This window comes from Piliocolobus tephrosceles, chromosome 19, assembly GCF_002776525.5.
Source record: "Piliocolobus tephrosceles isolate RC106 chromosome 19, ASM277652v3, whole genome shotgun sequence".
NCBI classification, from domain to species: Eukaryota; Metazoa; Chordata; class Mammalia; order Primates; family Cercopithecidae; genus Piliocolobus; species Piliocolobus tephrosceles.
The window spans coordinates 26,614,640-26,634,724 of record NC_045452.1 but is presented as its reverse complement, the minus strand read 5'-3'; the positions used below and the strand labels follow the sequence as shown (position 1 = coordinate 26,634,724).

The window sequence follows — 20,085 nt, the reverse complement described above, 5'->3', positions numbered from 1 at the left end:
GCCGGGGCAAAGTCAGGGCCAGCCCCACTCCCTAGCGTCCCAGCCTTTCCGTCCACAATCTCCCGATCCTCCCATCAGGGACAGGGATGGTGGAGCAGTAGGGAGGCCTGGACAACAGGCACAGGCCGGCCCCCTCCATGCAGACCCTGGGAGCCTGTGCTTCCTAGAAAGTAGCAAGGCCTGAGGGTGAGCACCCTGAAGGGCCGTCCCCAGGGCAGGCACCGCAGACATGAGCTGGGTCGACAGGTTTTATTCCACCCCTTTCCATCCCCATGGCCACCCCAGGTAGGAAGAGACAGGTGTGCTGGAGTCTGGTCACTCTGGGGCCCGGCGTGGGCAGACCCCACTGGATTCACATTCTCTGCGGGCAGGTGTGGACACCAGAGGGCTGGGGCAGGAGGAGCGTGGGAGCGAGTGGCCGACCCCTGTCCCTGACCCAGGCCCCCAGGTAACGCTGACTCAGATGCCAGAAACAGACCTGAGCCGGGCCAGGGAGGCTGATGGTATTTCCAACCAAGACAGAAATACAAAGCGACCGAGGCCAGCGAGGAGGCCAACAGGCTGGCGGGACGGCACAGAGTAAAAAAGTCTCACACATACACACACCCACACACACGCCACATGGACACCTCCGCACATGGGGACGTGTCAGTAAAAACTCAAGGCCAGCTGTGAGGCCTCACACGACACTCTGCCGGCCACCAGAGCCCTCCAAGTTGGACATGCCGGAGCCCCGGCCCCGGCCCCGGCCAAAGTCAATGAAAATCCCTTCAGAATCCGAGTCCACGGACTCCAGGATCTGGTCCACCAGGTTCTCCGGGCTGGTGCGGGGCAAGGAGCTGCGAGTGGGATCCAAGCCCTGCTCAGGGGGCTGGGTCGTGGGGTAGAGTCTGCTGGGGCAGGGCCCTGAGTGGGGTGCTGGGGAGGACCTGAAGGCCCCGGCAGAGCCCTGGCCAGACGGGTCGGAGAAGCCCTGGGGCTCGGGGCAGGACGTCATCTCCGACACGGAGTGCCTGCGGATGCTGGGGCCGCCGGCCGCCGCGCCCTCTGCCTCGTGCTCCTGCACGGGGTTCAGCAGTGGCGTGTTGTAGCTCTTGGAGCGCACCACCGGGTTCTTGGCCAGCACGTCCCCCGAACGGGAGCGGCGGAGGAGGCGCTTTTCTGGGGAGAGACATGGGCACCATCACACCAGAGGCTACCTGTGTCCCCGCCTGCCTCGGCACCTGCTGCTGGCTGCACACTGGGTCCTCGTGCAGGGGCAGCTACGGGGAAGGCCCAGCCCACGCTGATCCCAGGCCCGGCCCAGCAGGTCCTGCCACAAGCCCTGACACTAGCTCAGGTTCTGGTCTCTCTTCTCCAGCCTAGGCCCAGCCTGGACACACAGGACCTCAAGCCAAGTGCCTAGGTTTGAACCTGCACCCTGCCAGCGACCTGTGTTTGACCCTAGGTAAGTTACCTACCCCCCGTGCCTCAGTTTCTCCACCTGTGGAAGTGTATGGACTTTGGCACCTGCTGGACGTCTGCACTTTCCTAGGCAGGTGCAGCCCCCGCCCCACCGGAGCTGGTGTCCAAGGGGATGAAGCGGGGGGCGGCAAGAAGTCCACACAGGCGAGCCATGGGGCCAGGTTGTGGGGCTACGATGGGGGCAGATGGGGACAGGCCCTCCGTGTAAGGTCAAGGCGGGGATTCCATCCTGCGGATGCGGGGAGCCTGTGATCAGGCAGTTAGTTGTAAATATGCCTCGCTGGCCGCTGCGTGGAGAGTAATAGACTGTGGGGGCTGAGGGCAGACATGGGGACGCAGGGAGGAGGCCCCTTGGGTCATCTGGGCGGGAGGCAGTGGCACTGGTGGCTGAGGCTGGTGACAGGGCAGGATTCAGGCTCCCATTTGGGACCCTGCAGTCCAAAGAGTGGCCACCAGGTGGCAGACGACACACACAAGCGGCTCAGGGGCCTTTCCCGGACCAGGGGAAGAAGGTCCCATCAGGCAGGGGCGGGGTCCTGCTACCCAGGGCTACATCGAGCCTGAGTGGCTCAAAGTTCTGCAGCGGCCAGGGCACCACCTGAGCTGACACACACCAGCAGTTGGGGACGGGGAGCCCCTCTGGAGAAGGAGGGCATAGTCCCAAGTGGGCCTTGCCCCAGCTCTGTCCCCTCTGCCTGGGATGCTTCCAGTCTCCAGCTAATGGTGGGACACGGAGGGGACTCACTGGTCGGCCTCCCCCGCTAGAGGGGAGGGGCGTGGCCTCGGGCTGGTGCACAGCAGGTACTCAAAAGACATTGCTGCAGGATCACAGAGGCTCTCCATCAAGGGAGCAACGTGGCCAGCTGTGCTGGACGCACCAGGTAACCCCGGGACGCCGCCCACAGGGCTCAGCCCGCCCACCCCCAGGCTGCATCCCTCCCAGCCTCGGTTCCCCAACTGAGCCAGGAGTCCTCAGGCTTCGGCGTGTGCATGTTCTGAGCACCGCCTGACCCATTTCTGACTTGCAAGACTGCCCATGAAAGTGGACTCCTGGGGAACGCAGAGCCCTGGTGGGGCTCTCCAAGGTGTCGCCACATTACTGCTCATGGTGTTTGTCCACCGTCACAGATCCCCAGGTCCAGGCCAGCACACGGCAGGCTGGGGACCGCTGCCCGGCTGAGAACCAGTCTGGAGTCAGATCCTGGTTCCGGCGTGGGGCCTCGGCTTGCCCACCTGTTCACAATGGACAGGGCCCGTGGTCACCCCTGCCCCAGCCCAAGGCCCAGGCAGACCCCTACCCAGGATGCAGGAATGGGTGAAGGGCCCCTCGCTGGAGTGGAGGCCGTAGGTGCCCAGGTATGGCGACACCACCTTCTGGACCAGCGTCTCCAGGCGCAGGTAGTCCTCGGTCACGCCCCTGGACTCATGTACCCCCTGCAGGAGAGTGGGGCGGGGGGTATGGGGGGGTCAAGCACCTGAGCTTGGTGGCCCCAGGCTCTCAACCATATGTCCCACCCACCAGAGAGCCTGTCCTCTGCCTCCTGCCTCCCATTCCCATGGGCTCTCTGTCCCCATGGCAGGGCCCACAGTTGTCTCCCAGCCCCTCTCAGAGCATGTGGCCTGAGTCACTCTGCAGCTCACAGAAGCGTCATGATCTGGGAGACCATGGTGTGCCCTGGAAAAAGGCCGTGGCCAGATGAGATGGGCGTTCTGCACCTTCCACCCCTCGGAGGGGCCCCGTACTCAAGAGTCCTAGAGGCTTTGGACAGTCTCTCCAGAGACACTGGCTGACCCCACCCACGGAGGGCCAAGATGCTCACCTGGGGCTCCCTGCCCCATGGGGCCAGGTGCAGGCCCCATCCCTCAGACACCTCCTCACAAGCCCCTCTCTTCTTCCCATCCCTGGCTCAGGCCACCTCCCCTCATCCGGAGCTCTGAAGAGCTCACCGCTACCTCCAGGTGTATTTGAGCCACGGCCCGTGAGATGAGGCTGCTCACCCGGCTGTGCACTGAGCGGGGACAAAAGCTCTGTGACCCCAGCACCCCGCACAGAGGGCTGGGAGAAAGCCGACATATAACGAGTGCTTGCACTCATTAAATGAGTGAATGAATGAATGAGTGAATGCATGAATAATGGAAGACAGCAGGCCTCAAGGGGCTGTCAGGTGGTTCAGGCACAAGATACACGGGGGTAGAATTCTTTTTTTCTTGAGACAGAGTCTCGCTGTGTTGCCAAACTGGAGTGTAGTCGTGCGATCTCACTACAACCTCTGCCTCCCAGGTTCAAGCGATTCTCCTGCCTCAGCCTCCCGAGTAGCTGGGATTACAGGCGTGCGCCACCACGCCCGGCTAATTTTTGTATTTTTAGTAGAGACGGGGTTTCGCCATGTTGGCCAGGACGGTCTTGATCCCCTGACTTTGTGATCTGCCCGCCTTGGCCTCCCATAGTGCTGGGAGTGTCCCCACAGACCCTAATTTTAAAAGATCTTCATGGGAATTCAGAACGAAAAAGAGGGCTTTGCACCTGCGACAGCTGGGGTGCGGCTGCGCTCCTGCCCTTGTTAGCTCCCAGCAAGCAGGACTTGAGTCCCCTACCTGTAAAATGGGGTGGCCGGCAGTGCCTGCTCGGTCCTGCAACAGCGCTATGAGCCGGCCAATCGCGAAGTGTGCTGCCTGGGAAGGGCAGTGTGCGGAAACCCCCGGCTTGCGGTGGATGCCACTGGGGGCCCCACTCCTTTCTGGGGCAGGCACCCTCTCCCCACCTGCTGTGAGGGGGGCTAACAGCTCTCAGAATGTCTTCCCCAGAGCTGACCCGCTGACGAAAGCCCTCTGGACAGAAATGACTGGGCCACTGTGCATGCGTGTGCTGAGCGGGGACAAATGCGCGCATGTGTGTAGTAAGTGCACGTGCATGTGTAGCATGTGTGTGCAAGCACACATGTGTATAGTATGTGCATGTGCATGTGTGTGTTGGGGGTGGGTACAACCCCAGGCTGGCCGACGCAGGGTATAAAGGCCCAGTCTTGTGTCTAGGAGGAACAGGTCTGCGGCTTGAGCTCTCCTGAACCCATAGCTCCAACTGGCTGCTCCCTGGCCCAGGTCCTCACAGGCTTCTCCTCTGATCGGGCCCTTCCTTAAATCTCGTGCCCCTAAATCCTCGTCTCATGCTCTGCCTGTGGGCATCTGAGCCCAATGACTGCCCCACAGTCCCCATGCCCGACCCTGTGCCCACTGCGCCCACCTGCAGCACCAGCAGCATCTGCACGATGGCAGGGGGCACGCGGGCATGGGCTCGGGCCAGCGCATCTTCTAGCTTCACACTGAGGGTGATGGCGTTCCGGAAGTGCAGCAGGGCCAGCTGGCGCACCGACGGCTCCTTGCCCTGTGGAGGGAAGGCACCCCACCCCACCGGCTGTGGTCACAGGCGTCCTCATCTCCCGTCTCCCGGCCCTGGGACCCCAAAGGGGGAAGAGACCTGCCGACCCTCAGGCCCCTCCACCCGTTCTCCTCAGATGACCCTGTCCCAAAGATAGAGGGCCCCTTCGGTTTCCTCTGGCAGTGAAAGGGTTACTGTCACAGAGCCCCCTACTCTGTGCCTCGCTGCTGCTGCTGGGGGACTCACGGGGAGGGAGGTGTCCATATCTGCAGCTTGAAGGGGTGGAAACAGGCTCTGAGCAACTCAGGATGCCCAAGGAGAGCAGCACAGAGCAGAGCAGGTGTGTGCATCCCCCAGCCCGGCAGCCCCCCTCTGTAGAGTGAGGCCAGGGTGGGCACGGCAGGGGCACTGGGCTTCCCTCCCCTGGGCTGGGCCGCCCACCTGCACCGGGTAGAAGATGGCCTGCAGCATGGGCAGCACGTCACTGAAGAAGAAGTCCCAGGTCTCTGCCAGCGAGTCCAGCAGCTTCTGTCCTGTGGGCAGGGGGGCCGTCACCACTGGGACTGACTGGCTCTGGCAGATGCCTCCACCCACCCAGGATGGGTCATCGGAGGATGCGGGAGTGGAGGGCCCGGGCTCAGGCCCCTGGAGGCACCTGCCCAAGGTCGACGTCCAGCTCCACAGCTCAGCTGTTCTGCGGCCCTGGGCCCACTGCTTAACCTCTGTCTTCCATTTATAAAATAGGGCTAAGGGATCAGCCTCCCAGAGCCGAGGGCACAAAATGGGAACAGGGATCTTGGCTCAGGGTCTGCTCCTGGCAGATGACAGCTATCAATTCCCAGGCCTTTGTCACATACCAGACCCACACGAGTGAGAGCCACAGAGGTATACGTCTGGCACAGGTGAGAGTCCCTACGCGTACGCCTGACACAGGTGAGACCCACACACGTACACCCGGCACAGGTGAGAACCGCATGGGGAGACCTGCACAGGTAAGACTCACACAGGTACACCCGGCACAGGTGAGACCCGCACAGGTGAGACCCACACAGGCGTGACTGGCACAGCAGTTTCAGCTCACACCCTAGTCTCATCAGATCCTCCTAACAACCCAGTTAAACAGTTGATTCCACCTACCCACCGACCTCCTCCCTCCTTTCCCCACACTGCCTGCCCCTCCAACAAACATTTACAGAACACCTACTCTGTGCTAGCCCTGACACTGGGCACTGGGGACCCAGCTGGGCCCCAAACAGCCACCGATCCATCACCTGGCAGGGAAGTGGGACACTGAGCAGGATCGTAAGGGCAGTGGCTAGCGGTGACTGACCCCCATCAGCAGACAGAGGCTGAGCCTCCGAGGAAAGGGTGCACCAGTCAGTGGCCCGGAGGACCCAGGGCCAGGCCAGCTCAGGCTGCCTGTGGTCAGGTCTGGGGAACCACGGAGACCACTTCCAATAGCAGCACCAAGTCCGAGGCGGGAGAGGGTGCAGAGGATCAGGCAGGGAGGCCTTCCTGAGGAGGGGCAATCCAAGCTGGGCTGGCCAGAATTAGTGGTATGGGGACACATCTTGACAGGTGAGCCTCTGAAGCAGATACATAGGTAGCAGACATCGGGACCAGCTCTGCAGGATTTCTGCTGGCCCTGGGAGGAACAGTGCCATCCACTGGGTGAGGGACCCTTGTGGGATGGGTACAGCCGCCCAAGCTGGCTCTGAGCTCCGGTGGGAAGGGCAACGTGCGGAACCCTCGGCCTTTCTGCCTGGACTGAGCGGCACTGGGATGAGGGCTGCTGGGTCCAGGGATGCACAGTCCAAGGGCGTGTCCCCAAGGCCTCTGCTGTCCCCTGGAAGCCAGATGAGCAACTGGCGGAAGAGATCTTGGTGTGGGTGCCTCTGAGCGAAGAGGAAAGCGTCACCGGCTGTCTCTCAGGCTGCACCCCCCCGGCCAGAACTGCTTTGAGGTTTCCATGGGAACGTGGAGGCTGAACAGGGACCTTTGCCTCTTTTCCTCAGTCTCTGGGCCCTGCCCCCGCTCCTGGAAGCCCCCAGGTTCATGTAGGTTCGAGGGCACTAGGAGTGGGACCCAGCCAGGAGCAGCCCCGGGGCTGGGGGTGAGCTGCACTGGGCCCCATCTTCGGCTCCCGGCCCGGTGGCCAGCCCTCTGCCCTCCCGGGTAGCCCACGCCTGGCTCCGAGGGCGACGGGGGCCAGCAGGAATGCCCGGACGGGCGGATGCTCACCGCCCCGCCAAACCGTGCCCGCACACAAAGTCCCTTCAGTTCCTCTCCGCCGTGGCAGGAAGAAAGGCGGCTCAGTTCCCAGGCCAGCCGGGGGGTGGCCCTGGGCACCGGCCAGGCCCGCGTTCTGCTGAGCGCAGGCTGTTCTCCAGCCCACGGGGCGGAAATGCTGCGGAAAGCAGATGTTGTAAAACAGAATCCAGGCCCCAGCTGGAGCCACACGGTGACAAGAGGCCAGGAAGGGCAGCCTCGTGGCTGGTGGGGCTCTCTGCTGGGGACAGTCCTGTGGGGCCCCTCTGTGGGGCCGGGTTAGTCAGAGGCAGGCACGGGGCGACCCCAGGAAGTTCCTCCAGGCGGACTCAGTGGCATCCTCTATGAAAGGGGTGTGATACACGTCCCCACGTGGGCAGGTGGAAAGCGGAGATTAAACAGCACTGGGTGTTTGCTGTTGGCAGGACGGGGCTGGGGTGCGTGCGTGCGTGCCTTGACTCCAGCCCAGCAGTAGCAGGGGCTGATGCAGGTGAGCGGCCCCGCGGTAGCTCCACGCTGGCTCCCATCCTGCGGTTCTCACTGTGGGCGCAGGCCGGGGTCCGTCTTTCCTTTCTTTATCTGAGTGCTGAGGGCCTTGTGCAGGCCCTGGAAATGAACAACCCTGTCTCAGTCCCTGTCGGGAGACCCAGGAACAGGAAAGAACACAGGGCAGTGTGAAAAGCCACGCGCTGGGTGGACCAGGTCAAGGGTGTCTGGCGCAGGAACGGCCGAGGCACAGGCATGGAGGCAAGTGTGTAAAGCAGCACAGCTGGGTAACGTGACCCACACTGGGTTTGGATTCCCTGGTGGACGAGTGACGGCAGATCCCAGGGCCCGGCAGAGGACCAGGAGCTCCTGCCCAGAGGTCCCAAGTTTCAGGTTGCCAAGGAGTTGCCCGGCTGCAGCTGGAGCCGATTCCCTTAAGCCGCACAGAGGTCATCGAACAACAACCCCGGCCGCAGTCCAGCCTTCCTCCCCTTCCTAGGGAGGGAGCCCTCCACCTCAAGGCCGCTCCTCCAGGCTCTCTGCTTCTAGGACCCGCTCTGCCCAGGGGCTGAAGTCTAAGGCCTCGCTGGAGGCAGAGAAAGGGCAGGGGGCAAGGTCTGGGCTGCCCCACGGGGGGCCATCACCACCCTCGGCAGAGTTGCAGGCTCTGTAGGGACAGCTGCAAGGAGCAGGCTCAAGGTGAACAGCTCCCAATGGAACTCAAGCAGGGGTGGGGGGCAGGAAGGGGGAGGCCCCTGAGGCCACCCATCAGGGTGTGAACTTGGCTATGCCCCCATTGCATGGGGCCGAAAGGGATCAGACATTCCCCTGAACAGACCACACTTTGAGGCCCTACTCAAGGGCCACTGCCTCCATGCAGCCCTCTCTGACTGCCAAGGTAGAATGAACCCTTTCTTCTCCAGGACACTCCTTCACATTGACATTCATCACACTGGACCGTCACCCTCTGGTCCGTGTCTGTGTCCCCAATTGGGCTGTGAGTCCCTGCAGGGCAGGGCCAGGGTCTCCTCCATCTCTGGGGCCCCAGAGGTCACCTGGGCCTGACATGGAGAGAACACTCAAGTGGACAGAGACTGTTCAACCCCACATTGCTAAGACAGGGGTGCTGAGGCCGGAGAGGAAACCGTGTGTCTGCAGCTATGTGGGAACTGGAGGCCAGGGCCTTGGACTCCCAGCTTAGAGCCCAGTGCCTGTCCCGGAGGCCTGGGGACACCAAGCAGGGTTGGCGAGGTGGAAGAGGATGCTGGGCCCCTAGGTGGGGCCTCTCAGGGCTGCCCTCTGCCCCTTCTGCTGGGAGGCTGCTCCGGACAGAGCTCCACTCAGCCACACAAAACTCCCTTCTCCAAGAGCCCCAGCTCCCCTGGGCCAGACCTGGTGGGAGGCACAGGCACCACTGGAATGTGCCGCATCAGGCAAGGGGTGTGGGCGGGCATCTTCCTCAGGTGCCAAATGCTCACAGCTCTGTCTTGCCAGCCTAGATGCTGCCTCCTCCAGGAAGCCTTCCCAGAACCCCCGTGTCTCCCCCACGGTCTGATGGTTCTCATAGCCTCTCTTCGTGTTCCTGTCTTGGCTGGCCCCACCCAACATGTGCACTGGAGGTGAGGAAGGACCATGACACGCAGCTCCAAGGTCCCCTGAACATGCCACGCCTCTGGGCCTGTGTCCTCCTCTGTGGAGTGGGCTAATACCTCTTTTTCCCAGGGTCAGAGGGAGGCCTGGAGGAGGGGCCTGGGGCAGTAGAGTGAAGAGTATGGGTTTGGGAGCCGGTAGCCTGCTTGGCACCCTGGCTCTGCCACGGAGCAGCTATATCACCTGGGAGGGACACCATGCCTCACTTTCCCATGTTCAGTGCTAACAATGGTGGCTTCTTCACAGGGTTGTGGAAATCAAATGAGTTAGCAGATGTGAAACACTTGGGACAGTCTAGCAAGGAGAGACGCACATGCCCGGTGCCCGGTGCACAGGTGCTCAACACACAGGTACAGCACAGGCCGGATCCCAGCACACGGCCGGGTGCTCAGCACGGCCTGAGCAAAGCAGCATCCATGGGAACTAAGTGGCCCCCCTCAGCTGACCCCGCTCCCAGGGCAGCTCTCTCCTGCAAGGTTGCACATACTTCTGCTGCTGCCCAAGGCTCTCGGCCACAGGGAGCCCATCCTGCACAGTGAAGCCAGCGGGGACCTCGCCCGTTGCCATGAGAAGGGCAAAGGGTGTGTGCCCTAAAGTCAGGCAGACCTGGGTTTGAGGCCCGCCTCCACCCCGACGTGCACGGCAGCTGTGGGCAAATCACCTCTCATCACTGCGCTCTCCCACTCGGGAACAAGAACCTGAAGGTCCCCGTGGGTGGCTGGGAGCCTTGACAGAGAAAACTCAGCGGAGCCCCGGACCCCGTTCCCTCCTCTATGAGTATCGGCGACCTCAGCCCTAACCCACTTCTCTGACAGCAAAGACCGGGACAGGGCTTCTTCCAGGCTGCGGGAACAGAACTCACCAGGCCCGGACAGCCCCGTGGGCAGGGAGGGGAAGCGGGGCTTTTCCCGACATCTTGTAGCCCTCCTCAGCTCCAACAAATTCGCGGGGGGCAGACCCTCTCCCAGGGTCCCCTCTGGGTAGGGATTTCAGCCCTGCTGCCCCAAGGCTGTATGTGGTCCTTCCAAGCCCTCTGGACCAGAGAGCCACACCTTGCACCGAGAGGCCGCAGCGTGAGGACCAGCAGCCAGCCAGCACCCAGCGCGGTCCAGAGTGGCCGCCACGGGGCCCACACTCACCCTCGTAGAAGCGGATCTTGTCCCGAAGGATCACCATGCCTTTTGTCAGCAGCTGGTTCTGAAGGTAAACACAGGGGGGGTGTCACTGCCCTTGTGGATGCGTTGGGGTGTCCTGGCCAGCAGGGCCCCCCAGAGTCCATCCACCACTGAGCAGCCGAGGCTTAAAGGGGGAGGACACTCACCGAGGCCCCACAGTCCACCTGCTGCAGGGCCTGAGCATCGGTTCTCTCAGGGGGCAACTGACCCAACCCTGGGTTGTCACGAGACAGGAAGTGGTCACACGGACATCCTGAGAGATGGGCAGGGCCTAGAGCCCCTTGCATTGGGCTCAGCTGGGCAGGCAGAAGCCTGGCATGTCCCACAATGAAGAAAGGACTTTGCAAGGACTTTGCAGCAAGGGGGGGCTCTGATTACCAAAGGCGGGGCCTGTCAGCTGCCACCCTACCTCAGGGGCCCTGCACGCATTGCCTGAGGTGGCTCGGCTGAGAAGCACGCTGTGTGGTCTCAGCAACCCAAGCATCCGCCAACGAAAGAATGGACCACAAAATGTGGCCCATCCACACAAAGAAATGAAGCACTGACTTGCGCTCCAATGAGAAAGAACCTGATGCTAACACAAAAAGTCCAGACAAAAGACTCCACACGCTGTGTGATGCCACTGATACGAAATGTACAGAATCGGCCGGGTGCGGTGGCTCACGTCTGTAATCCCAGCACTTCGGGAGGCTGAGGCCGGAAGGTCGAGACCAGCCTGACCAACATGGAGAAACCCCCATCTCTACTAAAAATACAAAAGTAGCCAGGCGTGGCGGGACATGCCTGTAATCCCTGCTATTCAGGAGGCTGAGGCAGGAAAATCGCTTGAACCTGGGAGGCGGAGGTGGCGGTGAGCAGAGATCATACCACTACACTCCAGCCTGGGCAACAAGAGCAAAACTCTGCCTCAAAAAAAAAAAAAAAAAGAAGAAGAAATGTACAGAATCGGCAAATCCGGAGACATGTGGTTGCCTCATGCTGGGGAGGGCTTGGCGGGGGGGAGGGATTACCAATGGGTATAGAGTTCTTTTTGGCGTGATGAAAAACTCCCAGAATTAGATGGGGTGAGGTTGTAAAATTTTGTGAATATACTAAAAACTCACTGGGTGCAGTGGCTCACACCTGTAATCCCAGCACTCTGTGAGGCTGGGACAGGAGGATTGCTTGAGCCCAGGAGTTCAACATCAGACTCTGGACAACAGAGCAAGACCCCATCTCTACAAAAAATTAAAAAATTGGCCGGGCACGGTGGCTCAAGCCTGTAATCCCAGCACTTTGGGAGGCCGAGACGGGCGGATCACGAGGTCAGGAGATCGAGACCATCCTGGCTAACACAGTGAAACCCCGTCTCTACTAAAAAATACAAAAAACTAGCCGGGCGAGGTGGCGGGCGCCTGTAGTCCCAGCTACTCGGGAGGCTGAGGCAGGAGAATGGTGTAAACCCGGGAGGCGGAGCTTGCAGCGAGCTGAGATCCGGCCACTGCACTCCAGCCTGGGCAACAGAGCAAGACTCCGTCTCAAAGAAAAACAATAAAAAAATAAAAAATAAAAAAATAAAAAAATTAGCCAGGTGGCGTGTGCCTGTGGTCCCAGATACTCAGGAGGCTGAAATGGGAGGATCTCTTGAGCCTGGGAGGTTGAGGCTGCAGTGAGCCATCATCACGCCACTGTACTGCAGCCTGTGCAACAGAGTGAGACCCTGTCTCAAAAGACACACTTTAAAAACCATTAAACTGTACACTTTAAAAGGGTGAATCGTATGCCATGTGAATTATACCTCAATAAAACTGTTAAATAACAATTTTTTTTAAACCCCTAAAACAACATGATGCGAGGGACCACGGGTTCATCATCCTCAACCCTACTCACTTGGCAAGGTGGGTGCCTCGCTCCCAGCCTGCATGAGACACCCCTGAGCTGAGCAGGGCCCTGGGTACTGCAGCAGCCCTAGAAGCTACAGGGGCACCGGGCCAGGCCTTGCTGGCTGCCCTCCCTCCCTGTGTGACCTCAGGCAGGTCGTTTCACCTCTCTAAGCGGCAGGTTCCACCAAACCGCACGCGTGTGCATCCTCGGTGCAGGCCTATTGGCCAGAGAAGGTGCAGCAAAGGTGAAATGCCGCAGTACCTGGGACAGACACTGGGTGATGCTGACGGCACAGCCACCATCGCTGCTGTGCAGCTCAGTGGGACCACGCACACCCCAAACCTACGTGGACATCCCAGCAGTTTGAGGGGAGGGAGAAAGTGACAACACTTGGAGTTGATCACGTGCTAGGCACAGCACTAAGAATTCACCGCATCTTGGCCGGACGCAATGGCTCTCCTGTAATCCCAGCACTTTGGGAGGCTGACACGGGCAGATCACCTTGAGGTCAGGAGTTCGAGACCAGCCTAGCCAACATGGTGAAACCTTGTCTCTATAAAAATACAAAAATTAGCTGGGCATGATGGCAGGTACCTGTAATCCCAGCTCCCGGGGAGCCTGAGACAGGGGAATCGCTTGAACCTGGGAGGCAGAGGTTGCAGTGAGCTGAGATTGCGCCACTGCACTCCGGCCTGGACAACAGAGCAAGACTCCGTCCGTCTCAACAACAACAAACAAAAGACAAAAAAACAAAAATTAGCCAGGCGTGGTAGTGGGTGCCTGTAATCCCCAGCTACTCAGGAGGCTAAGGTGTGAGAATCGCTTGAACCGGGAGGCAGAGGTTGCGGTGAGCTGAGATCATGCCACTGCACTCCAGCCTGGGCGCCAGAGGGAGACTGTCTCAAAAAAGAATTATCCTCCTTTTATCATTTAATCTCCACAGCAATCCACGTGGCTAGATAAGGAAGGAGGCAGGTCCTTGGAACCGCAGGCAGACTGTGGAGGAGCGGGTGCTCCACACCCCCGGGGGCAGGTGAGCCCCTGTACTTTCTCATGAGGCAGGCCCAGCCTGGCTGGAGCAAGACCCACCTACCTGCAGGTACTCTGTGAAGAAGGACCCCAGCTCCGTCTTCAGTAGCTGCCTGTGGGTGGGAGGGGAGACAAGAGTGAGCCCCAGACCACATAGCACTGGCGTGGGGGGTGGGGCCTCCTGGGCAGCGGGAGACCAGCATGCTTAGCCCAAAAACACGGGGAGTGGACAAGTCCCACCCATCCAGACCGGCAGGGGCTGGGTCGGCCTCACGTCCGGGGCCTCCACGGTCCACGGTGGCGGCTCTTCAACTAGATCCCTGCACCCATGTCACAGTAGAAGAGGCCAAGGGGTCCTCAGAGGGAAGACAGTGGCCTCTGCGTCTTACACCTTCTGGAGAGACACCTGGCAGGGCTGGGCCTGCACCACTTGGTTTGCTCCCGCCTTCTACCCGGATGCCACGGGCTCCTTTCTCCCCGTGCAGAGCTTCTTCCCAAGCGTTTCCTCTATTCCAGAGAAGCTCATTCAGTCTTCACCAACCCAGCTGCAGGCATTTTATTACAGGGGAGGCAAGAGAGGCTCGCAGAGGTCAAGACACCAGACCAGGGCCACATGGGACACGCCAGAGCTGCGATCTGAACCTCGTCCTTGGCACTCAACACTGACAATTCCTCCTTCCCTCCCTACTCACCTCCAGGGCCTGAGAGAATGGGAACGTCACATTCCACACCAGCCAGGCTGAAAGCACACAGGCACTGTCAGCGCTGAGGCCCCAGATATGACCTGCCAACAGTCTTCTGAACCAAATACATCAGAAATCTTACTTTTTAGGTTGCTATTCCCATTAGGAAATTTTGTTTTTTTTGGGACAGAGTCTTACCCTGTCCCCCAGGCTGGAGTGCAGTGGTGTGATCTTGACTCACTGCAACCTCCACCTCCCGGGTTCAAGCGATTCTCCCACCTCAGCCTCTCAAGTAGCTGGGACTACGGGCGTGCACCAACAGGCCCAGCTAACGTTCGTATTTTTAGTAGAGATGGGGCTTCATCATGTAGGCAAGGTTGGTCTTGAACTCCTGACCTCAAGGGATCCACCCGCCTTGGCCTCCCAAAGTGTTGGGATTACAGGTATGAGCCACCGCACCCGGCCTAGGAAACTTTCTAATCAGTCCTGAATTACAGGCAGTTCTCACTTTGCATGGTTCTGATACATACAAGTTTCAGTTATCCTGGTTAAGTAAAGTAACAGCAGTCACCCAACCACATGGTTCAAATTTCGGTTCTCGGCACATTAACTGAGTAACTGCATAAAGTACAAGCTCTGTGGCTGTTCTCCAGTTCACAAATCAAAATGTAGGTAACAGATGTGTACAACAATCACTGACCAATTGCAACACTTCTTTTAAAGTCAGTCTGTGATTGGTCCCTGAGTATCTGTCAGCAGTTCATGCACAGACAGCAAAGGTGTGACCTGTGTTGCCTCCTTGTCTCCCGGTGTGAAACCCATGTGGTGTTCTGTAAAAATGGATACAAGAAAGAGCAACTGGCCAACACAGATAAAAGTGCAGCAAATCAATGAAAACTGATCATGTTCTGAACAGGTAAACACTGCTCAAACTACTATGTTCCCACTATTTTTTATTTATTTTATTTTTTTGAGACAGAGTTTTGCTCTTTTTGCCCAGGCTGGAGTGCAATGGTGCGATCTCGGCTCACCACAACCTCTGCCTCCTGGGTTCAAGTGATTCTCCTGCCTCAACCTCCCAAGTATTACAGGCATGCACCATCACACATGGCTAATTTTGTATTTTTTAGTACAGACAGGGTTTCTCCATGTTGGCCAGGCTGGTTTCGAACTCCCGACCTCAGGTGATCTGCCTGCTTTGGCCTCCCAAAGTGCTGGGATGACAGGTGTGAGCCACCGTGCCTGGCTTATTTTTTATTTTTGGAGATGGAGTCTTACTCTGTCGCCCAGGCTGCAGTACAGTGGCATGATCTCGGCTCACTGCAACTTCCACCTCCCAGGTTCAAGTGATTCTCCTGCCTCAGCCTCCCCAGTAGCTGCGATTACAGGCACATACCATCACGCGGCTAATTTTTGTATTTTTAGTAGAGAAGAGGTTTCACCATGTTAGGCTGGTCTTGAACTCCTGACCCGAGGTAATCCACCTGCCTCGGCCTCCCAAAGTGCTGGGATTACAGGCGTGAGCCAACGCGCCTGGCCCCAATGTTTTAAATTATAGTGCACTAAATATTAATTTTACTGTACAATCTTTTTCATTTCTCTATATGGTTACAACCAAACATTAAAACATGTTGGTTACGTTTATAACCAATAGTAAAACAGTTTTCAACGTTCTGACAAGTTTTGGCCGGGTGTAGTAGCTCATGCCTGTAATCCCAGCACTTTGGGAGGCTGAGATGAGCAGACCAACTGAGGTCCAGAGTTCGAAACCAGCCTGACCAACATGGTGAAACCCCATCTCTACTAAAAATGCAAAAATCAGCTGGACGTGGTGGTGTGCGCCTGTAATCCCAGCTACTCAGGAGTCTGACACAGGAGAATCGCTGGAACTGGGGAGGTGGAGGTGGCAGTGAGCCAAGATAGCATCACTGCACTCCAACCTGGGTGACAGAGCGAGTCTCTGTCTCAAAAAAAAAAAAAAAAAAAAAAAGAAACAGTTTGTAAAGATTATGGAACAATTGTCATTTTCCCCGTGGTTTACTAAGATCGCACAGTTTCAATGTGTAGTCATTTTGGGAGCCTCGCACTGTGGTTCAAAGAGAGGACTGGCTGAAGTTTTCAAAAGCAACGTGCTGGGGAAAAAAGCCCAAATAAGGCTTGCTTCCTGCAAGCTGCCTACCCTTTTCACTGTGCCCCTGGCCACCAGGAGTCGGACGGTGACAGAGTCTACCGTTCCTGCTCCGGTCAGCTCTCTTAACCATGGATCTGCGGAGGCCGGTGGAAGTGCAATAAACATAGCTTCCCCCATACACAGTGAGTGCGTGCTCTAGTCCTCAGAGGTCCTTTTGGGGTGGTTGTACTTTATGTTCCTGGAGAAGCTGTAAGCTAGACCCCAGTTCAGGGCTGGCTTCCCCGACCATGCCATGGGGTCTGGGATCTGGGAGCTAAGTGAAGCCCAGAGAGGCGGCCTGGACTGAGGTAACCAGCACTCAGGTGCTGGGATGGAGGTGGCTCCTGCTCCTGGTCATCACCAGAGCTTGGGGCTTGGCGCAGTACTGCAGGTGCACAGAAGCACAGGGCAAAATACTAATGCTCCTGCACAACTTTGTGGGCAGTGCTGAGGCAGGCCAGTCACAGGCCTCTGTTCACAGCCACCTGACAGGTGATGTTAGTGTCCCCATTTTATGGATAGGGAAGCTGAGGTTCAGGCTAACAGGGCAGCTGAGTGGTGTCAGCCCTGGAGTCTGGCCCTGCGCCTGGCCAGCAGCTTCTCTTAATAGCAGGACTGGCTTTGAGGCCCAACATCCTCCCTTGCCCAACTGTGAAATCAGCGCAGTGGCATTAACAAGGCCGAGGTTCACCCTGTGATCACAGACAGTGGTGCCCCGAGTGACCCTTGGCAGGCAGCCCCCACCCCAGCAGTCCCCCCAACCTTCTCCCACTGTCCCCAGGACCTGTCCTCTGGTCCTCCGAGGACCAAGTGGTGACCTCAGCCTCATGGAGTGATCCCCATGTCCACGCAGCATCTGTCTCAAAGTTGCCGCAGGCATTACTTGCAGGGCCACTTTGGGTGATGCCAGAGACCAGGGCACCAGGTGAGAAGGGAGGGTCTTCACAGAAGGCACAAGGCTGAGCCCGAGGGTGTCTGCTCAGCAAGTCCGGGCTAGAGGGCAGGCCCCAGGGCTTGCCAGCACACCACGTGACTCTGGAGGAGACCCTTCCCCTGTCTGGGCCTCTGCACCATTGTCTGTGGCCTGAGATCCACGTGAACACAGAGCAGGAGGTGAGGCAGGAGAGTAGGGTCTGGAGGCAGGGAACCTAAGGCCAATTTACACTGACTTCCTAGAACTAAATCCAAAGGAAGACCCCAACATTCCACGCCCAAGTAACAAAAGGACCAGAGGCTACTTCCTTTGCAACCCCTCTCATTTCTGCACGGCAGATGAAAAACTGCAAGTACTCCTACCACAACTGTTTGGGCCAAGTCTTCCATTGCATAGGAGTCTAACTTTGTAACCTTAGCTTCTGACTGATCACTTTCCACAACCAATCAGACGTTTGCATAGGGTGCTTCACTTCAGCTTCTGATTGGTCGCTTTCCGCAACCAATCAGACTGACTGTGGGCCAGTACTTTATTTACATAGGGTGTACGCCAAGTAACCAATGGGAAACCTCTAGAGGGTATTTAAACCCCAGAAAATTCTATAACCAGGCCCTTGAGCTGCTTGCCTGCTTCCACCGTGGGGAGTGTGCTTTCGTTTTCAATAAATCTCTGCTTTTGTTGCTTTAATAAATCTCTTGCTTTGTGTGTTTTGTCTAATTCTTTGTTCAAAGCGCCAAGAACCTGGACACCCTTCACCAGTAACAGAGGGTCCTGGGGGTCAACTGGGACCAGGAGCAGCTGGAGCCCAGAAAAGCCTTCCTGGCCCTTTCCCTGCCCATGACGAGTACGGGCACGAATGCTGACGAAGGAATGAAGGAATGAATGAATGTCTCCTTCAGGACCAAATGGCCCCTCAGCTCAAATCCCAGAGTGGCTCTAACGAAGTCCTACCTGGGGTGGCTCCAACTCACTGGCCACCTCTCGAGCTCCCCTCGCCTCCTCTGACATTTCCTCTCACCAGCAGCTCACATGGAATGAAGTGACCGAACTGCGCACACTCCTTTTCTGGGCAGGGGGGAGGGGCACCATGGCTGAGCATCCCCTCATTTGCACTGTGCCCACCAACTCTCCCAGACCCCAGTAAGAGCACAGACACTGCCTCAGATCTGAACTGACCACAGGCCGAGGATGAGTGGCCAGTTCGGGCCCCACTGCCTCTGGCCAGGAATGCTGCCAAAGGCCTCTTCCACCTCTCAAGCCTGCAGGTAGTGGGTGCTCACAATGAATGCTAAATGGACAGGCGACTTCCACCTGGCAGCCGCCAGCACCTGGGATCCCCTCATTCCTGACCTGTGAGACCCCTTCCAGGTAGGGGAGAGTTCGTACACCAATTCCAGCCATGCTGGATGGGAACCACGTTCATTACAGAGATGGGGAGACAAGATGGGAACCACGTTCATTACAGAGATGGGGAGACTGAGGCTCTGGGAACGCACTGATGAAGTCAAAGGCTGGACCAGGGCCGGGCGCGGTGGCTCAAGCCTGTAATCCCAGCACTTTGGGAGGCCAAGATGGGCGGATCACGAGGTCAGGAGATCGAGACCATCCTGGCTAATATGGTGAAACCCCGTCTTTACTAAAAAATACAAAAAACTAGCCGGGCGAGGTGGCGGGCGCCTGTAGTCCCAGCTACTCGGGAGGCTGAGGCGGGAGAATGGCGTAAACCCGGGAGGCGGAGCTTGCAGTGAGCTGTGATCCGGCCACTGCACTCCAGCCTGGGCGATAGAGCGAGACTCCATCTCAAAAAGAAAAAAAAAAAAAAAAACAAAGGCTGGACCAGGGAACCCAAGGTTGGAGCCCTAGTCCTGCAGATGAAAAACAGGCATCCTTCCTACAGCACACGAGAAGAGGGCCTGCCCAGTCCGGGACTGTGGGAAACTTCAAAGTCAAGTAGCTTAAATCTAACCAGCACCTCTGGCCTGCACGTGAAACCTGCTGCTGACAGGCTGTGGGCATGGCCACTTGGCCTGAGCTGAGCTGAGCACGGGCTCCCTGACAGTGGGAGGGCACCACACCCCGAGGGGAACCCCAAACCAGCCCCATGCATGCTAGGAATAGAAGACACCATGCCAGGGAGGGAGAAGTGGGGGTGTGGGCGTCCTCGGATCATAGGAGGGGAGCCCAGGGGATAAAGCTGCAGTAAATCCCAGGCCCTAGGGGCTAGCAGGCTACAGACGGGACAGCCTGGGTGTACCTGGGATGTCAGCCTCAAGAGAGACAGCTGTGGGAAGGGTCTGCAGGGTCAGAAAGCAGAGGCTGGGACACCCCGTCCAGGGGGTTTGCTGCTTCCTGGGAGCAGCTAGGCCAGCAGGACCTGGTGCTGGAGCTGGGCAGGGATAGATTATCTGCGACTTGGCCAGAAGCCAGCAGGAGAGGCCTTGCAGAGAGCAGGTGGCCCGAGCTCCTGTCCATGAGCTTCTGCGCTACCCTGGGGACTCAGCTGCACGCTTCTCAGGGTCAAAGGCAGACCAGTATGAGCCACATGGGATGCCGGAAGAGAGGCTGCCCCAGACAGACACCCTGGCTGTATTCTGCAGGGACAACATAGGCAGCACATAGCAGCCCAGGCCACTAAGCACAGGGGAAATGGACTTCATGGCTGAGCACAACGAGGGCGCCCAGGGCCTCAGACTCTAAGAGGGCGGGTCACATAATAATGACACGTCAGGGAGAATGTCATGCAAAGCCATCAAGATAAAAAGCGGTTTGGGTCCTTAAATCCATAGTCCTCTGGATGGAGAGTGACTTATTCGTTAAGATTTTTTTCTTGTTTTCTCAGCCAGGTGCTGTGGCTCCTGCCTATAATCCCAACACTAAGGCAGGAGGATCACTTGAGCCCAGGAGTTTGAGAACAGCTTGGGCAACAGAGCAAGACCTCATCTCTAGAAAAAATAAAAATAAATTAGCTGGGCTGGGTGCTGGACGCC

General features: G+C 58.2%; 1 protein-coding gene across 10 annotated transcripts in view; it reads right to left on the bottom strand.

The window, feature by feature from the left end:
* Window positions 1-235: 235 nt before the first annotated feature.
* The window catches only part of PRR5 (proline rich 5), a 75,476-nt gene continuing 55,626 nt past the window's right edge, over window positions 236-20,085 (bottom strand). For 7 of the 10 annotated variants that reach the window (XM_023221765.2, XM_023221766.2, XM_023221771.2 and 4 more), the window contains 7 exons: window positions 13,376-13,424; window positions 10,384-10,441; window positions 5,282-5,373; window positions 4,706-4,846; window positions 2,763-2,898; window positions 1,461-1,710; window positions 236-1,161 (listed from right to left, as the gene is read on the bottom strand). In XM_023221765.2, coding sequence (XP_023077533.1) covers window positions 864-1,161; window positions 1,461-1,710; window positions 2,763-2,898; window positions 4,706-4,846; window positions 5,282-5,373; window positions 10,384-10,441; window positions 13,376-13,424 — 1,024 coding nt within the window. In that variant the 3' untranslated portion in view covers window positions 236-863. The remainder of the gene's footprint in view (window positions 1,162-1,460; window positions 1,711-2,762; window positions 2,899-4,705; window positions 4,847-5,281; window positions 5,374-10,383; window positions 10,442-13,375; window positions 13,425-20,085) is intronic. The other 3 variants (XM_023221769.1, XM_023221773.2, XM_023221767.2) reach the window with 1 other exon arrangement.